Source organism: Durio zibethinus, chromosome 12, assembly GCF_047325235.1.
Source record: "Durio zibethinus cultivar Kanyao isolate XHJ-2024 chromosome 12, ASM4732523v1, whole genome shotgun sequence".
Classification (NCBI taxonomy): Eukaryota; Viridiplantae; Streptophyta; class Magnoliopsida; order Malvales; family Malvaceae; genus Durio; species Durio zibethinus.
In genome coordinates, this window is record NC_143173.1 from 18,351,882 (window position 1) to 18,376,292 (window position 24,411).

The 24,411-nt window shown below is 27.6% G+C and overlaps 1 protein-coding gene, 2 non-coding genes and 1 pseudogene across 3 annotated transcripts; all 4 read left to right on the top strand.

The window, feature by feature from the left end:
- Window positions 1-453: 453 nt before the first annotated feature.
- On the top strand, window positions 454-507 carry LOC149515818 (U5 spliceosomal RNA; annotated as a pseudogene).
- A 1,210-nt stretch (window positions 508-1,717) lies between these two features.
- Window positions 1,718-3,149, top strand: LOC149515819 (uncharacterized). Its single transcript, XM_089740946.1, has 2 exons — window positions 1,718-2,433; window positions 2,805-3,149. The coding sequence occupies exons 1-2, from the start codon at window positions 1,807-1,809 to the stop codon at window positions 2,919-2,921; spliced, it is 744 nt and encodes a 247-aa protein (XP_089597072.1). The 5' UTR covers window positions 1,718-1,806; the 3' UTR covers window positions 2,922-3,149.
- A 16,233-nt stretch (window positions 3,150-19,382) lies between these two features.
- On the top strand, window positions 19,383-19,501 carry LOC149515820 (U5 spliceosomal RNA). The gene has a single exon (XR_016326409.1). It is a non-coding gene; the product is annotated as a U5 spliceosomal RNA (small nuclear RNA).
- Window positions 19,502-24,045: 4,544 nt separating this feature from the next.
- Window positions 24,046-24,163, top strand: LOC149515821 (U5 spliceosomal RNA). Its single transcript, XR_016326403.1, has one exon. It is a non-coding gene; the product is annotated as a U5 spliceosomal RNA (small nuclear RNA).
- Window positions 24,164-24,411: the final 248 nt, after the last annotated feature.

Consider the following 24,411-nt stretch of genomic DNA (forward strand, 5'->3'; position numbering starts at 1 on the left):
CTTTTCCATATCCTAAATCCATTGGTTAACTATGTTAAAGAGACAACGAAAACTTAGCGTTTAAATGAACTATATTTTTGTTTAAAAAAAAGTACCATATATTTTATAAGGATTTGAACTTGGCTAAGCTAGCAAAGAAATTTTTCAACAACTCTATTCATTACATTCAAATTCAATGATGAAAATGATGACTTGAGGAAGAAATACTTCAATAAGGGAGAAAAAGAAATGCTACAAGTTTAAAGGCACCGAATTTTATAAAAAAAAAAACAAAAAGCATGAAAAATGTGAGTAAATGTGTTAAAAAAGTGTGTGGCTTAGCAGAAGAGTGGACAATTGCAAGAGCTAACAGTAGAACAGAACCCCACATTCCCAAGAGACAAACAAGTGAACCTTAACCTACCTCTATAAATAAAATCGCTAATGGAATGGATAAAGCACGGAGTCTTGCGGTGAGCACAAAATGAACTATTATTTTGCCTTTTACTAAAGATTACCGTGTGTTTGGAGTGCTGTTTCTGATTGAACGGCCTATCAATTTCAGTTAAAAATTTTGAAACTCCAAATGTACAATTCGTGTTTGCTTTAGCCACTGTCATTTCGCTATGATCCTTGATTACTGCCATTGAACTAAAATAACATTAGCCGTAAAATTGAACAAAAAAGGCTCCTTTTTTTGTTTCATACAATTATCTTTCTTGTCACGGCCTCCACCATTGTCAGCTTGAAACTTATGGAACAACTCAGACAAAAAGTCCCATTTTTGTTCAACAAGTTTAATGTCAAGGCGGTACTTACTGCCGTTGCAGATGTGGTACTTACTGCCGTTGCGGATGTGATTTGGGAAATGCTGGTATGATTTAGATTTGCAGACAGTAAGAATCCTAGTGTAGGAGTAGATGCTTGTTGGTCTATGTTCAAAGTTCATACTTGTAGCAGTTCAGACAGACTTGCTTTGAGCCTTTTGTTATGTAATTGGGGAAACTTGTTATCTATCTTTATCTGGTTTTAGAGTCCTTCGAAGTCTAAACCTATTTAGTGAATTATTTTTGACTCAAACTTTCAAATTATTTCATTTTTTTGCAAAACAGGATTGAAATAGCACATTTTAAACATTGAAACCAGCAAGTATCAAACTGAGAAGTGGTCTGGTGTTCTTGCAATTGTGTCTCTTCAATTGATATATATAATGGCTTCTGTTGTTAACTTGTTTTGGTTATGTAAACTAAATTTCAAGCATGTCAGCCCAATTGTATAACTGGAACCTTTTTGGTTATATCAAATATTCAAACCATTACTTATAACCTCATTCTTGGGTTCTAAACAATGTTTTGATTTCCTGCTATTGGAGGTAGCAGATCTCTTCAAGGAAAGATGATTGAAATGCTTGCACAATGGTTGGTGAATTTATCCTCTGCTCTTTGAGCAGCTTTCCAATCTCCCTTCCCCAAATTGAAATCAGGAAAAAGAAAATAGAAAATTTAAAAATATTAGGCTATAGTATAACTTATAAGTAATCTAAAAATTATACTTGTCGTGTTAATTAGTTTAATGGTTCATGCATTTGCCTTAAAAGATGGTATCCAGTACTCACAATCACTTACTTATCCGAGGTTGTGACCTGGTTTGTTTATATGAAAAAGAAATATAGGAGACTTGGAAGTAGGGGAAAGAATCCCTTGCAACTCATGGATGCTCTATATGTGTCCTTTGTTGCTTTAAATATAGAGCATAAACTCCGCAAATTTTAACAAGACAGTAATTGTAGTAAAGATCTCTGAAAGTCCTTACAACAGTGGTCCTGTAATGGCTCCCACCACTGTTAGCTTGAAGCTTCTGGTTGACTCAACAAGCCAAAGGGTTCTACTTGCTGAAGCTGGGAAAGATTTTGTTGATTTTCTGTTCAATATTCTGCCATTGCCTCTAGGCACTGTCATAGGGCTTCTCACCAAACAAGACATGGTCGGTTGCCTTGGAAACCTTTACGAGAGCCTTGAAAATCTGAGCGACACTTACCTGCAGTCAATGGCGAATAAAGACACCCTTTTGAAGCCTAAAGTTTCCAACTATGCTGCAAATTTACCATCCTTGTTGCCAAACATTCAATCGCTAACATCCACCAACATTTATAACTGTGGCAATAGTTACCATCGTAGAGGCTGTGGTATCTATGTGGCAAATGATTCGAACTCCATTTGTCTTTCCTGCAACAATATTATGAGCCAAATCGCAACCGTTGTCAATCCACCAACGAAGAAGGCTTCATCATGTGATGAAGGAGGTTATGTCAAAGGGGTTATTACTTACATGATCATGGATGATCTGGTTGTAAGGCCTATGTCAACTATTTCTTGTATCACTTTACTCAAGAAGTTCAATATCAAGGATGTAGGGGTTCTTGAAGAGAAAGTGATTGATATAGGGGCGGATGAGGTAAGAAATTACCTCATTTCTTTTGTTGCCTTAATTTTAAGTAGGGTTAATGTCTTGAATGCCTTACTAACTATGAACTATGGTAAAATATTTAATACGTTAGCTCAACTTTGAAAATCTCTAATATAATATATGAATTATAAATTTGTTAACTAATATAATACTCATTCATTACACTCTTAAAATTATTAGTTCTCAGTGATAACATGTGATTGACAAGTAGCTTTCATTATAATTATGAAATCATTAGTGATATTATCTCTTTTTAATTAACCGAGGTGTAATTTTCCACGTGAGATTTGAAAACTTTAGGATGTGGCACACTTTCATTGATGATAAAAGATTGGCTTAAACTTGTTTTTCTGCAATAGGGTGTGAAATTGCTGAAGGCATCTTTGCAGTCCAAGACCGTTCTTACCGATGTATTTCTCGGGAAGAAGGGGGACCAAAGTGATGCTAGCAATTCTAGTGCAGTACTTTCAATCTGATTTAGGAAAAGCTGGTTGATTTTCGGTTTGCAGACAGTTTTAATAGTCTCAATGTAATAGGGGATGCTCACTGATTTCTGTTCAAATTTTAGCAGTTTGTATGAGAATTGCTCTGAGCCTTTTGTTATGTAATAATGGTGGTTTTAGAGACCTCCCATGTCAGAACCTATTTACTGCTAAAATCTTTTGGCTTATTGCAGGAGTGCGGATCGTTGATCTCAAATATAAGTTTGTTTGCTTCACATATATATATATATATATATAGCTTTCATCAAGCCTGATTCAAATATGACAGCCCAAATCTAAGACTTTTAAGTTTTAACTGGTACCTGTTTCGAAATTCGAAGCCTCAAAGGCTTTCTTATTCGTACCCTTGCCTTCATGCAATTTGAACAGATTGCTACCTTCAAAATCATTAAATGAGTTTATACACGAAAATTCTAACTTTATGCAATCAATTATTTTCCAAAATTGTTTAAATTATGAAGCTGAAATTTATGTCTATTAGTTCGTATAGTTATCTATAAAAGATGGCATTTAGTAGATTTGGAGTTTGAATCCCAATACTTTCTAACAGTCCCATTTCCTGTCTTCATGCTACAGCTTCTTTTTTTTTTTGTAAAAAAATAATTTGAACTCTGAAGCTTGGAAACTAAACTATGGAATTGATAAGTATCGATAACATGGAAATTGTATAGTATCAGATTGAGAATTGGTCTAGTGTTCCTGCAATTGTATCATTAGATTGCAAATGATAGGTCATGCTCTTCAATGGATATTAAATAAAGGGTTCTTTGTTCTTGACAGACTTAATTTTGTAAATTGAACTTTCAAGAATTAATTATCATAATTAATTATTAATATTTATTTGATATGTATTATATATAATTTTATGATCATGACAAATTCATTAATTTAAAAGGTGTTTTTAAAAGTATAAGGAATTTGTTTGTCTGAAAATTTTAAAAATTTATTTTATGGAACAAACTCATTTGAATTTTTATACAAAATTAAAATGTTAAAATGGTTCTAATGTGCGATAACAATTTTTTAATTAAAATTTTTAAATATATTTTAATTTTATCTTTTAATAATTCATGAAATTATAATAAGAATTATATTATTTCACATTATTTTTTATTTGTTTCAATTGGAGAATCAAATTTAATAATTTTTTATTTGGTTCATTTATTTACAAATAATGATAAATGCTTTTGTACTATTTTTTTTTTTTTTTACTTTAAAACGGTTTATTAGACTAGGTTTTTTACATCCATGCTTTATACAATTAATTTTATAGAAAAGTAATATTAGAATTTATAAAATTATAATAATTATAAGATTTTATATTATATCATCAATATCATATTTATTTCTCTTTTTTAGTATTGTACTTAAATTTCAATATAAAAATGAAAATCTCAATAGCAAAGATGAGTTAAATTGTTCCTTTTATTATGATTGTGGTAATAGTTTTAAGGACTGCTAGATGAATTTAAAAATATAGAGAGTCGCTATCAAATTTGTTTATTAGGCGCAATTCGTTACTTATTAAAACTTACATTTTTAGTAAAATCTTAAAATTAATTAAAATTTTATTAAAAATATAATTTTGGGGTCTACGAAAATAATTTGGATTCGGGAGTATGAGTATGCTTAGGGAAGGATTAGTATCCCCACAACGTTTATTATGGTACCAATGTGTTATCTTTTGATCTTGACAAAAAAAAAAAGTCTTAATTTTGATATTCAAAAATAATATCCTTAAATCGCTTTTTACTATAATTTTATCTTTTCTTATTTTCTTAAAAATTATTTCTTTTTTATTTGAAAAATAAATTGGAATCATGTTATTGAAAAATTCTCAAAATACTCTAATACATTGGTAACACTAAAAGAAATTTTCTCACCAAAAGATTTTATAAGAATCACAACTAGGATTTCTTTAGAATCTCATCTTTGAAGCCTTTTATTTTTTAATTAAAGCAATTAATATTCACACATTGTTATACATAATCTAATTTTTTTAATCTTTTCTTTTATTATTATTATTATTTTCTAATTAAAAAAATAAGTAAATGATAACCGTTTTGAGTTGATTTTTTTTAAATACTTCAATACTTTAGTAGCATTTAAAAAAAATTCTCACTAAAGATCTTAAAGAATCACTACTTGAATTTTTTTAATATCTTATCCTTCGAAGTTTGCATCTATTTTTTCATAATTTAGTGATATAAATACAATGCAAATAATGAAACATAATATTAGTAAGGTATGCATCTATTATATGTGTATTTACCATTTATTTTATTTTATTTATAAATTATTTATCCTTTTTAAAAAAAAAGATTTCTTTATTAATTTTTTCTTTTTTTTAATATTTTATGAATATTTTATAGAAAAAAGATTTTTTATTGAAAATATTTTATAAATACTTCAATACAGTAGTAATATTTTTAAAAAAATCTTATTACCTAAAAATTTTTAAAAATCACTATTTGGATTTTCTTACAATATCATGGTAGAAAATCTTTATTTTCTTTAAATATTTAATGATATAAATTCTTACAAAAATATATAATTATCTATAGTATTTATTTTCTTAAGCATTATTAATTATTTCAAAACATGCATATTTTATAAAAATATTATTGACATGAGTAATATAAAAAATATTCTAATAAAAAGTCCAAAAATATATAAAAATTATACCAAACAGAGTATTATGCTGAAACCCAAAGTCATGTGCTTACTAGGCCAAGCTAATAGAGTCTAGCTATCAAGGAAGGATCCAAGCGGGCTAGGTTGTTGAATGGGTTAGTTCAGTACTATTAGGCGCGGGTTGGTTTGGCGAGTCATGGGTTGGGTTGACTCGCTCTTTTATTAAACTATAAAAACTCAATTTCTTTTTCATTTCATTCCATCTTTCCTCTTTTTTTTTTTTTTTTTAAAAAAGCTCACTTTTAATTGTTTTAAACGCAAATCCAGCAACCCCCTAATTTGCCTAGAATTCGACAAGTCGACGCTATCGGTTGGCATCTATTGGGTCTTAAAATTACGTTGCAGGCTCTTCTCAACCCCTTAATTATCATTCTGAGCTTAGTTTTCCTTAAAATTACGTTGACTAATAAATTTCTTATATTTTCACATTATTTAAGGCTCTATTTAATAAACAGAAAACAACTTCCAGAAAATAAAAAAAAAATTTCATAAAGATATTTTTTAGAAAAGAAATAATTTTTCATTGTTTGGATTGTTTTAGAAACCATAACATCTCCTTCTTCTATTTCCACCACAACCAACGCAAAGTAGCAGTCTACAAAGCTAACTTTTCTTCTTTCTTCCCTCTCCACCACTAGAGATGGTAGCCCAACTTGCCCTTGATGAGTTTCGACCCAACCTGATTTTTAGGATCGATTTTATTTTTTTGAAAATTGGGCTTCATGTTGGATCAGATTTGGTAATAGTAAGAAAAAGTTATAGTCAAATTTTAGACAAACCCGACTCAATCCGATATATATAAAAAATTACTTTTAATTAATTATTTAATTTTATATTTATATTAAAAATAATATTTTATATTAAAAAATAATATTTTATTAATTTCATATTTAATCAAGTACGATTTATATAATATCGGATAGAGTTGAGTTCGGATATAAATAAAATAAAAACGTCATCAAATCAAATTGGATTCAGATAGTATGAGAATAAAGTTGAATCAAATTTAGGATTAGTAAAAACCCATCTCACCCTTACCTGTTGCCATCTACCACAACCCACCAAGCCAACTCTTCTTTCTTATTCTTGCAAGAATAAGAAATCTATAGGTATGTTTTAAATTTTTTGATTTCTTACTTTTAAAAAATCCTGTTGAAAAATTTTGGCTTTTGCCAAAACAAAATCAAGCATGCAAGGTATTTCTCTATAGATTTCATCGTTAGATTCACTATTGAAGACCAAAATTTAGTTTTTTTTAATAAGGTTCAAGATATTGGGTTTGGAAATACTTAACACATCATCTGTTAAGCTACCCAATTAAAGCTTGTCAGCCATACTCTTGTACCTAGATTCGATCGAACCCATTCTAACTTGTTGCTGACCCAATAGAATGGCTTGAATCGACTTTAGATTAAGTTTGTTGTGTCATAATATCTAGATCCATAAACCTATCGCTAGACATTGACTTGAGGAGTCACCACCAATCTTTTTTGTTTAGGTGTGATTGGCCACCTAACTAAATCTGTCCTTTTAAGGAACTCCTAAGCTTGACTAAGGGTCTCTAAAAGAACAGGTTCAGGTCTACTAACCAAAACAAGGTTCGGGAGTCGATTACATATGGGGAAGGTTATAGCACCCCCACATACCCATCAGGAGATGGTACCAGCTTGATTACGTGTTATCCATTAAATCTTAAAAATTTTACCAAGTAATTATTATTGGAAATTATTCTTAATTGACTCCAATACTTTTGGCAGAAAATTAAGAAAAATCCTCTCACCTCAAGAGTATACAAGAAAACTATTGTTTCACTTGGAGAGGCTCTATCGTCAGATTATTTAACATTTAAAAATTTTTCAAAGAAAGAAAGGAAAGAAAAAAAATGATTTGACTTTTGATATAGATCCCTTTTTGTTTTACAAGAAAAAAAAAACTCATTGCTTTTACACAAGAAAAATTGATACTTTTAACTTTTCCTGAAAAATATTTTTTTTAATTTTTATTTTTTTGAAATAATAGCATAACTGAAAATATTTTTACTCAAATTATCTTTTAATTATTAACCAACATATCCTTAATGAATAAAAATAAATCAAATGAATGCTAAGACTAAAAGCAAAATAGGATAAAAAATGTAATACTGAAATTTAGGCTAAGATCATAATCAAAATGAGTCTAAGCCCATTTGAGAAGAAATTCTGGGCCTGAATGGATCGCTGAGTGGGCTGGTTCAATCGAAGCTCAAACCAAGTCTAAGCTTTGAACGGGTCAACCCGTCCCTCTTCTTCTCATTTATCCTTTTTCTCTACCAATCCTCTATTTTTCTTTACAAGTGGGTAAAAACCCAAAAACTGGTTATCACTGTTCCTTGTTGTCACCAACTGCTGCCAGCAATCAAAGATCGTCATCTACTAAAAGTGTAAAATCCAATCGATGTTCGTTACAGCCTTCACCAGTCATCGCCATGCCAAAGACCACCTTTGTCACTACTTGAAAACAACTTCATCACCATTAAAATAGCCAAGGAACTTCCCTTCTCACTAGCTTTTGCATTCCACCTTTGTTTGCTAAATGCGTCTATTTTGGGTTTTATAGGTTTCGAGTGTGGGTTTGATTCAACTTCATTGATTTCGTCTCTTTAAAACGGTGCACTTTAGCTTTAAAATCAAACTCTCCATTCGCTGTCCAAGTCCCTTTCTTTATTCAACATTTTTCTCTTCTTTCTAGTTTAAAAATTTCCCTAGAAACCTAAGGACTTAAGAACACAGCGCTGGCCAGTAAGGGTCATTGTCACTATCGTTCGTCGATGCCAAACTTTTTCTCTCGATTTCTCTCTAAAAGGTTGCTAGAAACTATGATGCCCTTCTAGAACTTGACATACCTCAAGTACCGCAACTGCTATAGGTGACCACCAATCGCCACCATCACTCATCCATCATTTTCGGAGTCCGCCTGAAAGCTACTTCTAAAATCAGTTTGACCTTATTAGTTTTTCAGTCGAATAGGTTTTTGAAAGTACTTTGAGGTTTTCATAAATCTCTCATGTTTGAATGTTGCTACACAATTGAATATTACTTAGGATTATTTTTCTTTCTCATTGATGGTAATGGGTGGCCTAAATGGGGGATGGCAGAGATCAGTGGACTATTTATGGCCATGAGGTAGTGGTTTAAATGGGGGGATGGCAGAGATCAGTGAACTGTTTCTGGCCACAAGGTAATGGTGTGGTAAGTGCTTAATGGTGAAAAATGAATTCAGGTTTTGGTTAGTTGTATTCTGTTAACGAATCTAGAATAATTGCTCTCTGATTTCTCTGTGTGTTAGTGTATGCTTTTTTGATCACTTTTCCCTTGTCACTATGAATTGCAGTGATATATAAACTCATGCTGATAGAGTTTCAATTCAATTCTAATTAGCATCCAAAGCTAAAGATTAGCATCTAATTATGCTTTCTGATAACAATCATCACCGAGCTTAATCTCAATCTTTCAGCTTTTTTTTAATTAATCAAATAATGAAGAAAGAAAAAGAAAATAAACAATAGATAGATCATAAAATAAAATTAAAAAAATGATGAATACGAAATAAAAATGAATAAAAATCCCTACAATTGAGCTTGGATTGGTTTCAATTGACAAAGAACCCTGGATAAAATGGGATGTTTACAGTTGCCTTTCTTTGTGCAATTTCTATGTAAGAAGAATTGTCCAAATACGTAGACACTCATTTAAGATCAACTCAACACTTTTTTTTATTTTTTGTTAAAATTTTGATCAAAGCTCCTCTAAGTATAGGCTTAACGACTTTGAGAAACATAAATGCTCCTCTAAACAAAAGCTCAACGACTTTGAGAAATAAATTGCTCCTATAAACAAAGGTAACAAAACTTTGGAAAAATAAATGAAGCTCTTATAAACAGAGACTTAACGACTTTGGAAAATTAAATAAAGCTCCTCTAATCAGAGGCTTAACAACTTCGAAAAAATAAACAAAGCTCCTCTAATCAGAGGCTTAACGACTTTTGAAAAATAAATGCTCTTTTAAATAGAGGCACCACAACTTTTGAAAATAAAATGCTTCTCTAAATAGAGGTAACCACGACTTTGAAAAATAAATGCTCTTGGAGACTAGATGAGTCACAGATCATGTTTGATGGAATTTGTATAAGCAACTAAAAGATTTACAATTTGAGTTAAAAATTCAAAGGTTCAGATTCGCAAAAACATTTCAGCTTTGTAAGAACCTTTCAGCTTTGTAAGAATCCACTAAAATTTGGTTATCAAAATTTTAGTTTTACAAGAGTTTGATTCATAAAATCTCAAGATTCGCATTTGTAAATTGCAAGACTTGCATCCAACATTTAAACATTCTCATTCAAATTTTGGGGATTCTCATCCAGAAGTTTGAAACTTCTTATTCGAATTCAAAGGTTCACCTAAACTTGGGATTCATATCCAAAAAGTTTAAAGCTTTTTGTTTGAATTTTGGAGATTCACATCCAAGAGTTCGAAACTTTTCATTATAGTTCGAGGATTCTCATTCGATGAACTTGAGGGTTTTGAATCTCAAATATTCTCATTTGAAACTCAAAGATTCTCATTTAAATTCGAAGATTCATATTTGATAAATTTTGGGTTTCACACCTCAAAGATTCTCATTTGAAACTCAAATATTCTCATTTAACACTCAAAGATTATCATTTGGAAACATCTTAAAGATTTTCATTTAAGACTCAAAGATTCTCATTTGAAAATATCTTAAAGATTCTCCTTTAAGACTTAAAGATTCTTATTTGAAAATGTCTTAAAGATTCTCATTTGAAAACATCTTAAATATTCTCATTTAAGACTCAAAGATTCTCATTTGAAAACATCTTAAAAATTCTCATTTAAGACTCAAAACTTCATCAAAATACTCAAAATTGCTTTTTCAGATGAACTTTAAACTTTTACCAAAGTTAAAATTTTGTATGTACTGAATGTCATTATCAACTATGCAAATGCTTTCTTAATGATGCAAATGCAACAATCTAGATTCTCACAATGTCATATTTTCAGCCATGATTTAAATATTTACTGCAAATGCATAGCCAAACCAAAGTTTCAAATATTCTCCAAATAATAATGCAAATGCAATGCATGTAATAGATATCCATGTCATGAAATCCTAATCAAAATGTGGTACCATGGTTCTTAAGACCCCACCATTTTTTAATTTCTCATTTTAGCTTCTCAACACTTTAGAATGAGTTTCGTCAACTGATCCTCATCATTTTCATCACTTGATCATCATTCACAGGTTTTTCAACATTAACAATTTCAAAACAAGTTTTTATCTTTCATTGTTGGGTCACCACTCATAGGTTTCTCAGCATTAGCCATTCTAGAATGAATTTTGCCCATTGATTCGCATTATTTGATCACAATACACAGGTTATGTTGATCAATCTATCACCATATTCATTTCTTAATCACATTATCTTTTTAGATCTTATTGAGCAATCCATCACCATGCTCAACATTTGGCTATCCCATGTGTCATTTTTCAAGTTTCTGCCATCTTTTCATAATTTTTTCCTTTGATCATTCTGGATTTTTTTTTCAAAAGAATGCAAGAACCTTTTAAGCACATATTCATTATTCATAATCATCTTAATTCATGACAAAGATAATGCAATCATACATTTTCTTGATTCATTCTGGAGATATAAGAATAAAAGAGCACAAGTTGCATTGGAAGAAAAGTAATCAATGAAGAGTGAGTTTGGTAAAAAAATAAATAGGGAAAGATACAAGTTAGATGCATGTCATTGGGATGAATGGTATATCGAAATAATGAATTTTCAGACAATTTCGAACATTAATCCAAGATTTTTTTTTGAAAACTCATTCCATTGACTTTCAAAATCATTTTGAGCTCAATAAACTTTGCCCTAGCTTTGAAAGATCTTTAGATGCCTTGATCTTCTATATATTTGAATTGTTCATCCAACTTTTAGCTCAAAGATCTATCTTTCCAAATCACCATTTCAAGTTTTCAATTTGAGTCTACCTTTTTCTCTTCTTTTCATCTTTTTTCCATTCTTTCACCTTTCCCTTTTTTTTTTTTTTTTCCTCTTTTTTTCTTTATCTTTTTTCTCATTTTTTTTCTTTTTTTTTTCTCATTTTTTTTTCATTCATTTTTTTCTCATTTTTTTATCCTCTTTTTTTTTTCTCATCTTTCACCCATTGTTGATATCTCTCACACATTAATCTTTAGAGCCATGTAGCATGATTTCATTGTTTCATCATAAGGATGCCTTTGCCTAACATATGATCATTCAATTCGAGCATTCACACTTGATCCAAATGGACTTTTCAAGGTTATAATATAGGCCATGGTGAGGGGTCATGAAAGAAATAGATTAAATAGGCTCAAAACATGTGTTTAAAGGGTTAATCATTTCTTATCATTTGAAATAACTTGGCATTTTGTCCCTTTCCACTTCATTTCACTACTTTTTCCTTTTTTCCATCTCATTCCTCACAAAAAGATTCTCATTACTTTGCCCCAACTTGTTTGTGGCATTTTTTTTCTTTCATTTTGCTTTTTTTTTCTTTTTTTTCTTTCTATCTTTGAGACCTTTTATGATTCTTTTTTTTTTAAATTCCTCCCAGTGTAGAGGGTGATCCTTAATTAGGGTTCTTTAGAAAAAAAATCATAATAGGCTCAAAGGGGTAGTAATGAATGGTTTTTCAAATGGTAAAAGAAAGATGGGTATTTTTCATCTCAAATGTGAATGCTTTCTTTGAAGATCATCTATTGAACAAAAAAAAGCTCATGGATCTTCATAAAAGATTGCATCTTCATAAAAGATTGCATCTTTAAGATATATCCATTCCATATCTGTCAATAACTATTTTTTTTTTCAAATAATCACCTCAAATCAATGTGAAAGAGTTCTCAAAATTAAATCTCAGAATTATTGTTAGCATTATTATCTAAACATTCATTGTTTGGAGTTCAAAAATGGGAATGAAAAGTTATGAAAGGTGATAAATAATGGAACAGTGATTGAATGAAAGACAAAATGTAATGAAATGCATTATCCTTGCCTTTTATTAAAATGATAACAAATGAAACTCTATTGCATAAAAGAAATCCTAACATTACTTTAAAAGAAATCCTAAAATGACACATAGCTTCCAACCAACTTTGACATGCTTCTCTAAAATCATGCCCATGTGCAATTAGGTGAAAGATTTTTATTGACATCTTGCCCCAATGATTCATTGAAGCTCACTAAGCCTTTCTGGATCAAACTTTACACTTTATGTTTGAAAGTAGGGTAGATTTTAATAGAATGACCCACATTTCCATTATGATGATCGCACTTTGCATTAGCATCGTACCATTTTGAATAGGGTGGCTTTAATGATTCTAGAATAACTGGAGATACCAAGTTGTTCTTGACCAGTTCTGGGAATAACTTAGTGTAAGTCATAGGGATAGGGTCAATATGTGCCCTTTCTTGATTATCTCAGGATTTTCTTAAACCTCTTACTTGGTTGTTAGGCCTTAAAGCTTATCCATTAATTGTGATCATTGGTTGTATTTTTTGGATTTTATTATCTTTTGATTTTTACGGTATTGAAAATAATATTCACTTAATTAAAATTAGATTAATTGTGATCATTGATCATATTTTTTTAGCTTTATTTGCCTTTAAACTTTTTTATTTTACTAAAAATAATTTATATTTATTAATTGTGATAATTGATTGTAGCTTTTTTAGTTTTTTATAATTGATTGTAGCTTTTTTTAGTTTTTTATCTTTTGGTTTTCCCAATTTTAAAGAGATATATATTAAATTAATTGTGTATTTTTTTTTTTTGTTTTTTAGCTTTATCTTTTCAGTTTTTTAAGTAATATTTACCTATTAACTGTGGTAATTTATTATTCATTTTTTGTTTTCTTATCTTTTCATCTTCTTCAACTTTAAAAATAATATTTATCTATTAATTGTGATAATTGATTTTATCTTTTGGTCTTTTAGTTTTTTTTTTAATTTTAAATACAGTATTCGCTTATTTAAATTTGGATTAACTATGATAATTGAACATGTTTTTTAGGCTATATTTATCTTTTGATTTTTTTTTATTTTAATAAAATAATGTCTATTTATTAATTGTGATAATTAATTGTATTTTTTTCACCATTTTAAAAAGATACATATTATATTAATTGTAGATTGCTTTTTTTGTCTTTTGGCTTTCAACTGACTTTAAAATATATAGGTATGTATGTATACATATGTTTTTAAACTCTTTATTTATTTAATGAGATTTTCAAATAATTTGCATTAATATGAATTTAATAAATTTCATAACAAGAATAAAAAGATGCATAAAGTTACTAACGGATAGAGAGATATATTTACAATAATAGTCCTACAAATATATAACATTATATTTAAATAATATATTAAAAAAAGATCTTATAACACATGGGTTAAAATAACCTACTTGAGTAATGAAAACATTTATGTCGTTAGAATATCATTAAAAGTATTTTCTAAATGGTATATATTTTTATTTGTTGTAAACCAAATTTTATTTATGAAATTCTAGTGGATGTTGAAAATTAACAATATTGCAATTTAACTCAAAAATTGGACAAATTTTAAAAGAATAAGGTATAAACAAATTTAAAAGAAGAATATAAGAGATTTTAATAAATTCAGTATACTTAAATAATGTGAAAAGATAAAAAATTCATTATTCAATATTGATTATTAAATTTATTTATCTTTCAAAAGAAAAAATATATATATAAAAAGGACACATAAAATATAAAAATATAAAAATATAAAAATATTAATATTATAAATATATATGAACTTGGATCCATTATTAAGGTTTAATACTAATTCACAAAACCCACACTTGAGACCAAGACTAAGTTTATTAACTTTTTTATATTTCTTTCTCAATTTAATTTTATCAAAAAAATATCTTGAATTTGTCAATGAGAATAAGTCTAACTGTGTCATTGATTAGTGGGGCCTAAGGTCAAGTCCAAAGCCTTACATTGCTAGGTAATTTATGTTTTTATTAATTAACAATTTTTTTTTTTTCGTTTACATTTTTTTCTCCATATCCATGATTTAGAACTTAAGTTTGAACTATAAATTTTCATGTAAAATTTCATTTATAATAGGCACCCGTATAACTAACAAAAAAGGTTAGAAATTTTCCTATTAAATAAATTTGAAGTCAAATGAACACTAAATAATTAATGTCAAATTCAAAAATTTTCATTATTAAATATCATAGTTTTATTTATAATAAAATAAAACATTGAGTGAAAAAAGTACTCTATGAAACTTTTCTAATTCTTAGGATTGATCTCTTCTTTCTCATGAGAATGATACTTTCATTAAAGTGATTGTTTTTTCTTTTGAAAAATAAATAAATCTAATAATTGAATAATGAATTTCTTAAAATTTCACATTATTTAAGTATAGTAAATTTATTAAATCTCTTTTTTTAAAAAAAGAATTTGTTTGTATCTCATTCTTCTAGAAATTAATCAATCTTTGAGTTAAATTGCAATATTGGTAATTTTCCTAGAATTTCTTAAACAAAATTTAGTCTATAGCATATAAAAATATATACCATGCAAAAGAATACTTTTAATGATACTCTAATGTTATAATTTTTTTTTATTACTCAACTTTTTTTATTACTCAACTAGACTCTTTTAACCCATTTGTTCTAAGATCACTTTTTAAATATATTATTTAAAATTAAAAATTGAATATATCTGAACAATATTTTAAATATCATATATTAAATAAATTATGATAATGAAATTTATATTTATAGGACTACTATTGTAAATATATCTCTCTCTTAGTTAGCAAGTTTATGGATCTTTTTATTTGTATTATGAAATTTATTAAATATATATTAAAGTAAATATATGAACATTTCATTATATAAACAAAGAGTTTAAAAACATATAGACATATATATACACACACACATATATGCTTATATATTTGTAAACTTGTTGAAAGCCAATAGACAAACAAAATAATATAAAATTAATATAATATATATATATATCTCTCTTTAAAATGATGAAAAATCAAAGAGTGAGAAAAATAAAAAAACACAAGCAATTATCACAATTAATAAATAGACATTATTTTATTAAAATAAAAAGAATCAGAAGGCAAATAAAACTCAAAAATAAGTTTAGCAATCACAATTAATCTAATTTTAAATAATTGAATACTATCTTTAAAATTGTAAAAAAAAAACTAAAAGACAAAAAATCCAAAAAAAATTAATTATTATAATTAATAGATAAATATTATTTTTAAAAGCGAGGAAAATGAAAAGGTAAAAAAAATTATCACAATTAATAAATAAGAATTATTTTTTAAAAAAATAAAAAGGTAAAGCCAAAGAAAAAAAAGCAATACACAATCAATTTAATATATATCGCTTTAAAATGGTGAAAATCAAAAGATAAAAAAATTTAATCAATTATCATAATTAATAAATATAAATTATTTTTATGAAAATAAAAAAAATGCAAATAAAGCCCAAATTAATCCAATTTTAAATAAGTGAATATTTTCTTTCATACTGTAAAAAACCAAATGATGAGAGAAAACTCAAAAAACACAATAATCATAATTAATAGATAAATATTATTTTTAAAACTAAAAGCTAATTGCAGCCAAATAGATATACAGTAATTTCCCTTGTAATTTCCCTTCTGTGGGGTTTTTTTTTTTTTTCAATTCTCGTAATTGTTCAATTTAAAACATTTTGCAAAGGCAGGTTCTAACGTGAACTTTCCAAGGCAAATGCTGGATTCCAAAACTGGATGGATTGCTCCCTCTTTTGGTTATAGATGATATTATTCTGCCATTTATGAGTTCATATTTGCCCATCAGTAACTTGGCTAAGTTTGGTCTTGATCCTTCTATAACATTGTCATAGCCTTTTTTTTTTTTTTCCTATTTTGAAGATGTCAAGATTTAAGTGTTGATAAATAAAACTAGAAGTTTAGTACTTAATGAATAGAATTTCAGGGTTTCAAATAACGATTGTGTAAAGGCATTGTGGCAGCTATTTTGCGGTTTTTGTGGCCTCTGCCACCGCCACATACCCAAAATTGGGGTGTAAAAGGAATTCATGCTCATAACAATGGCTCATGGCTGCAAAATAACAGTATAGCGAACAATAGCGGCTATAACGGGACGCTACAGCTACAATCACCATTTTCAATCCAAAATGTAATTTGAAAACCCTTTCCTTTTTTTAGCAATCACAGAATTGCACATGAAGAAAACAAATTCAAAACAAGAAAAACCCTTAAGTTTACAATTCAATCAACAAATATAAACATAAATCAAGATCAAAGAAAATGTTATTGAAGTTAATCAATGACCACCTCATACCATGAGAGTTGAGAAGAAGCAAAACATCCTTCAACTGCTAATATGGAAAGATGAAGGGCTTGGGTTCACTAGTAGTGTGGCTTGTGGCTTGGGTTGAGGAAGAAGGCAGAGATAGCATGGCTGAAAATTGGAAGAGGTTAGGAGACGGAAGAACCACAAGAGATGCTATGGATTTTTGGAGAGAAAGAGAGAGAGAGAGAGATAGAGGGAGATTCAAAGAAATTTAATCGTGAATTTTGAAGAATGTAGGGTTGTGGGTTTGGGTTCAGCCTAACCAATCACAGTATTTATTTTTTAACTTAAAATCCCAATATTTCGATATTACTAATGTTATTGTTAATTGCATATTTTTATTAGTTAGTAAAGATTAGATTGTCACTATTATATTATTTTGGTTAATTAGTTATTTAATATGTTGCACTTGAAAATTTGATCTATTGGTCAACTATATGTATCCATGGTCAAAGAGTTAGTTTTAATTATCTTCCCCCAATAAACATATGCTATAAAAATATCTAAAATGTTCATCACTATTTTTCTAATTAAACTAATTATAATCATAATTAACTTCTATAAGATTTTTTTTCCGTCGTATATATTTATAGCATTTATGTCCATGAATTTAATGGGTATAATAATGAAAAACATTTTTAATATGCAATCACTACAACTGCAATCACTATTTTCAACCCAAAATGTAATTTGAAAACTCATTCTTTTTTTTAGCAATCATAGAATTTCACATGAATAAAACACATTCGAAATAAGAAAAAACCTTAAGTCTACAACTTAATTAGCAAATATAAACCTAAATCAAGATAAAAAAAAATGTTATTATAGTTAATCAATGACCACCTTAAACCATGAGAGTTGAGAAGAAGCAAAACATCTTTTAACTGCCAAAATGGAAACATGTAGGGCTTGGGTTCACTAGTAGTGTGGCTGGTGGCTTGGCTTAAGGAAGAAGGCAAGGATAGCTTGGCTAGAAATTGGAAGGGGTTAAGAGATAGAGGAAGCATGGAAGATGTTATGGATTTTTGGAGAGAGAAAGAGAGAGAAAAAGAGGGAGATTCCGAGAAATTTAATCGTGAATTTTAAAGAATGTATGGATGTAAGAAAAGTTTAGTGGTTTTGGGTTCAACCTAACTAATCACAATATTTATTTTTTTAACTTAGAATCAGAGTAGTTTAATATTACTAATGTTATTGGCAATTGTATGTTTTTATCAATCAGTAAAGATTAGATTGTCACTATTATATTATTTTGGTTAATTAGTTATTTAATGTGTTGCACTTGAAAATTTGATCTAATGGTCAACTATATGTATCCATGGTCAAAGAGTTAGTTTTAATTATCTTCCCCCAATAAACATATGTTATAAAAATATCTAAAATGTTCATCACTATTTCTCTAATTAAACTAATTATAATCTTAATTAACTTCATATAAGATTTTTTTTTCATCATATGTATTTATAACATTTATGTCTATGAATTTAATAGGTATAATAATGAAAAGCATTATAATATGCAATTTAATTATGAATTATAACTATAAAATATGAAAAAAATTATTTTAATTTATAAATAAAAAATTAAAAGTCATAAATTATTTTTAAAATTATTAAAGTAACAATTTTTATTATTATAATTATAATTACTACATTTTATAGTAAATTGTGTAAAAATTAAAAAAAATTTATGACCGAGATTACCATAATGATCGCAATAATTTTCGTTATATCCGCAATCACAATAAACACAATGTACTGGAAAACGTGTTCGTGATTGTGATTTAAATTCTTGCAATGGATCACATGACTGCTTGCTAAAATATACCTGTTTTTATGGCTTTTTCATATCCTAAATCCATTGGTTCACTACATTAAAGAAGCAACGAAAACCTAGCTTTTCAATGTACTATATTTTTGTTTAAAAAAAGTACTACATATTTTATAAGGGTTTGAACTTGGCTAAGCCAGCAAAGAAGTTTTTCAACAACCCTTTTCATCACAATCAAATTCAATGATGAAAGTGATGTATTGAGGAAGAAATACTTCACTAAGGGAGAAAAAGAAATGCTACAAGTTTAAAGGTACCATATTTTATAAAATAAAGCATGAAAAATGAGAGAAAATGTGATAGAAAAGTGTGTGGCTTGGCAGAAAGTGGACAGTTGCAAGAGCTAAGAGTAGAACAGAACACCACATTCCCAAGAGACAAACAAGTGAACCTCGACCTACTTCTATAAATAAAATTGCAAATAGAATGGATAGAGTATGGAGCCGTGTGGTGAGCACAGAGCGAACTATTCTTTCGCCTTTTACTAAAGAATACCATGTTCTCGTTGCTCTTGTGGCATACACTTGTTTTTGGAGGGCTGTTCTTCATTTAACGGCCTATCAATTTCAGTTAAAAATTTTGAAATACCAAAATAAAATTTCTTATTTGCTTGGGCCATTGTCACTTCCTTAAGATCCTTGATTACTGCCAATGAACTATAAAATAACATAAGCTGCAAAATGAACAAAATGGTCCCATTTTTTTTTTCATACAACTTCCACCATTGTTAGCTTGAAACTTATGGTACAACTCAAACAAAAATCCCCCCATTTGTTCAACAAGTTCAATGTCAAGGTGTTGCAGATGTGATTTAAGAAATGCAGGTATGATTTAGATTTGCAGACAGTAAGAATCATAGTGTAGGAGTAGATGCTTGTTGGTCTATGTTCAAAGTTCATACTTGTAGCAGTTTAGACAGACATGATTTGAGCCTTTGGTTATGTAATTGGGGAAACTTGTTATCTATCTTTATCTGGTTTAGAGTCCTTTGAAGTTTAAACCTATTTAGTGAATTCTTTTTGACTAAAACTTTCAAATTGTTTCAACATTTGCAAAACAGGATTGAAACCAGCAAGTATCAAACTGAGAAGTGCTCTGGTGTTAGTTTAATGGTTCATGCATTTACCTTAAAAGATGACTTCCAATGATTTTGGCATTCAAATTTTAGTATTCGCAATCACTTGCCTATCCTAGGTTAAGACCTCATTTGTTAAAAAAAAAAGAAAAAGAAATACAGCAGACTTGGAAGTAGCGAAAAGAATCCCTTGCAATTCATGGTCGCTCTATCTGTGTCCTTGGTTGGTTTTAATATAGAGCTTTGGTTGCTCTATCTCTATAACACTTTTTTCTCCTAATTTCTATAATAAAAGGATGAGATTTGTTAGATGGAAGAAAATTGCACCAAAATATTTAGTTAAAATATTTATGATTATTTTTACTTCATTTTCACTATATTCTTTCGTTAAACAAGGGCGTTGAGCGATAATGATTTAGTTATAATAATAATAATTTTTTTTTGTAGATTTTTTCTTTTAAAAGGCATAAACATACAAAAAGAAAAAGTAAAAATGTTAATGTTAAATGCATATAGGGTTCATAAATCTTATGGTTGAATTTATTTATTTGACTATTTTTAAATTTAATATTTTTATTAAAATAATAACTTAACTTGATTAATAAAAATGAATATATTTGTTTTTTTAAACATTTATTGCTTAAAACATGGGCTTCAAGGAAAGATTTAATAATATAATTTTTGTATAATTTTTTCTTGTAAAAAGATAAAATATGCATAAAAACTATTTGGAAAAGTGTTCATACAACATATGAATTTGAATAGAAGTTAGGGGATTGAATATAACATTGATAAATCCTATAAAACTCATGATAAATTTTATTTATTTTTTACATATTCTTTGCAATTTACTATCCATAAAACAAGATCTTAACTTGATTAATAAATGGTTTTATTTCTCATCTTATGCATCTATTTTTTTAATTAAAATAGGGGTTAGAATGATGATTTATATAATAAACAACTTTTATAAGCAAAATAAATGGTAAATAGTGTTTATATTATATTACATTATATATATATAAATTCAATTGGATTTTAAGGGTTTAATGCTAATTTCAAAAATGTCATGGTTAATTAAAATTATTTATTTACTTTCACATCTCATTTGTAAATCAATTCTTCTCAAAACAACATCTTAAATAGTTTTTTTTTTTTTTCATTCACACTGAAAACAAAATTAGAACAATAACTTATAATAATAGAATTTTCATTTGAATTTTTACTTTAAAAAATAAAAAAGGACATGTAAAAATATTAATATTATAAATATATGTGAATTTGGATCAATTATTGAGGTTTAATGCTTATTCATAAAACTCACACTTGAAACCAAGACTAAATTTATTAACTTTTTATATTTCTTTCTCAATTAACTTTATCAAAAAATACCTTGAATTTGTCAATGAGAATGGTTTTTTTTTTAATTGCTGCATTGATTAGTGACCCTAAAATCAAGCCCAAAGCCTTATATTCCTAGGTAATTTATATTTTTACTAATTAGCAAAATGTATTTTTTTTTTTGTTTACATTTTTTTCTCCACATCATGACCTAGAATTTAAGTTTGAATTATAAATTTTCATATAAAATTTCATTTATAAAAGCACATGTACAACTAAAAAAGAAAGTTTGAAAAATTTTCTATTAAATAAATTTGAAATCAAATGAACACTAGAGATTTAATATCAAATTTAAAAATTTCATCATTTAAATATCATAATTTTATTTAGAATAAAATAAAACACTAAGTGAAAAGAGTATTTGATGAAACTTTTCTGACTCTTAGAGTTGATAGCTTCTTTCTCATGAGATTGATACTTTCATTAAATGGATTATTTTTTCTTTTGAAGGATAAATAAATCTAATAATTGAATAATGAATTCTTTCTCATGAGATTGATACTTTTACTCAAGGGACTATTTTGTTTTGAAAGATAAATAAATCTAATTATTAAATAACGAATTTCTCACCTTTTTACATTATTTAAGTATAGTTAATTTATTAAATCACTTATATATTTTTTTAAATTTATTTGTATCTCATTCTTCTAGAAATTAATTAATCTTTGAGTTAAATTACGATATTGGTAATTTTCAATATCCACTAGAATTTCTTAAACAAAATTTTATCTGTAGCACATAAAAATATATGCCATGTAGAAGAACACTTTTACTAATATTCTAATGTTATAAATGTTTTTTTATTACTCAACTAGATTCTTTTAACCCAAGTGTTGCAAGATCAATTTTTTAATATCTTATTTAAAATTAAAAATTAAATATATCTGCAAAAAATTTAAATACCATATATTAAATAAATTGTTATAATAAAATTTATATTTATAGGACTACTATTATAAATATATTTCTCTATCCATTAGCAAGTTTATGAATTGTTTTATTTGTGTTATGAAATTTATTATATATATTAAAGTAAATATATGAAAATTTCATTAAATAAACAAAGAGTTTAAAAACATATATATATATATATATAACACATATATGCCAACAAATATCTAAGCATGTTGAAAGCCAAAAGACAAGTAAAGATACAATATTAATATAATATATATGTTTTTAAAATGATAAAAAATCTGAAGGTAAGAAAAATAAAAAACACAATCAATTATCATAATTAATAAATAGATATTAATTTTATTAAAATAAAAAGAATCAAAGGCAAATAAAGCTTAAAAAATACATTTAGCGATCATAATTAATCTAATTTTAAATAAGTGAATACTATCTTTAAAATTGTAAAAATACTAAAAAACAAAAATCCCAAAAGAAACAATCAATTATTATAATTAATAGATAAATATTATTTTTAAAAGTGAAAAAAAATGAAAAGGTAAAAACCAAAAAAAATAAACAATAAATTATTACAAGTAATAGATAAATATTATTTTTAAAAAAGGACAAGATAAAGCCAAAAGGAAAAAAAAAAAAAAACAACACACAATTAATTTAAAATATATCTCCTTAAAATAGAGACAATCAAAATATAAAAAAAACAAAAAAATTCAATCAATTATCATAATTAATAAATACAAATTATTTTTATTAAAATCAAAAATAAAAAATCAAAATGCAAAGTAAACCCAATTAATCTAATTTTAAATAAATAAATATTTATGAAAAAATCGAGAAAGCTTAATTGTCACAATTAATAGATAAATATTATTTTTAATACTGAAAGCTAATTCCAGCCAAAATAGATACACAGTAATTTCTCTTTTGTGGGTTTTTTTTTTTTTTCTAATTCCCATAACTGTTCAATTTAAAACTTTCTACAAAGGCTGGTTCTAACGTGAACTTTCTAAGGCAAATGCTGGATTCCAAAACTGGATGGATTGCTCCCTCTCTTTTGCTTATAGATTATATTATTCTGCAATTTATGAATTCATATTTGCCAATCAGTAACTTGTCTAAGTTTAGTCTTGATCATTCCATAAGATTGTCATAGCCTAATTATAATTTTTTGGGTATTTGAAGATGTCAAGATTTAAGTTCCGATTATTAAAACTAAAAGTTTAGCACTTAATCAATAGATTACATGGCAGCTTTCTAAATTATACCTGTGTTTATGGCTTTTTCATAGCCTAAATCTATTGGTTAACTATGTTAAAGAAGCAACGAAAACCTAGCGTTTAAATAAACTATATTTTTGTTTAAAAAAAAGTAGTATATATTTTATAAGGATTTGAACTTGGCTAAGCTAGCAAAGAAGTTGTTCAACAACCCTTTTCATCACATTCAAATTCAATGATGAAAATGATGACTTGAGGCAAATATACTTCAAAAGGGGAGACAAAGAAATGCTACAAGTTTAAAGGTACATATTTTATAAAAAAAAAAGCATGAAAAATGAGAGAAAATGTGATAGCAAAGTGTGTGGCTTGGCAGAAGAGTGGGCAATTGCAAGAGCTAAGAGTAGAACAGAACCCCACATTTCCAACAGACAAACAAGTGAAACTCAACCTCCTTCTATAAATAAAATCACTAATAGAAGAAATAGAGCATGGAGCCGTGCGGTAAGCACAAAGCGAACTATTCTTTCGCCTTTTACTAAAGAATACCGTGTGCTTACCACTTTTGGCGGCATACGTCTATTTTTGGAAGGTTGTTCCTGGTTGAACAGCCTATCAATTTTAGTTAAAAATTTTGAAATACCAAAGTAAGAAGTCAGTATTTTCTAGGGCCATTGTCATTTTCCTATGAACCTTGATTACTGTCAATGGACTATAAAATAAGGTAAGATGCAAAATTGAACGGAAAAGTTCCTTGTTAGCTTGAAACTTATGGTACAACTCAAACAAAAATCCCAGTTGTTCAACAAGTTCAATGTCGAGGCGGTGCTTACTGCTGTTGCAGATGTGATTTAAAAAATG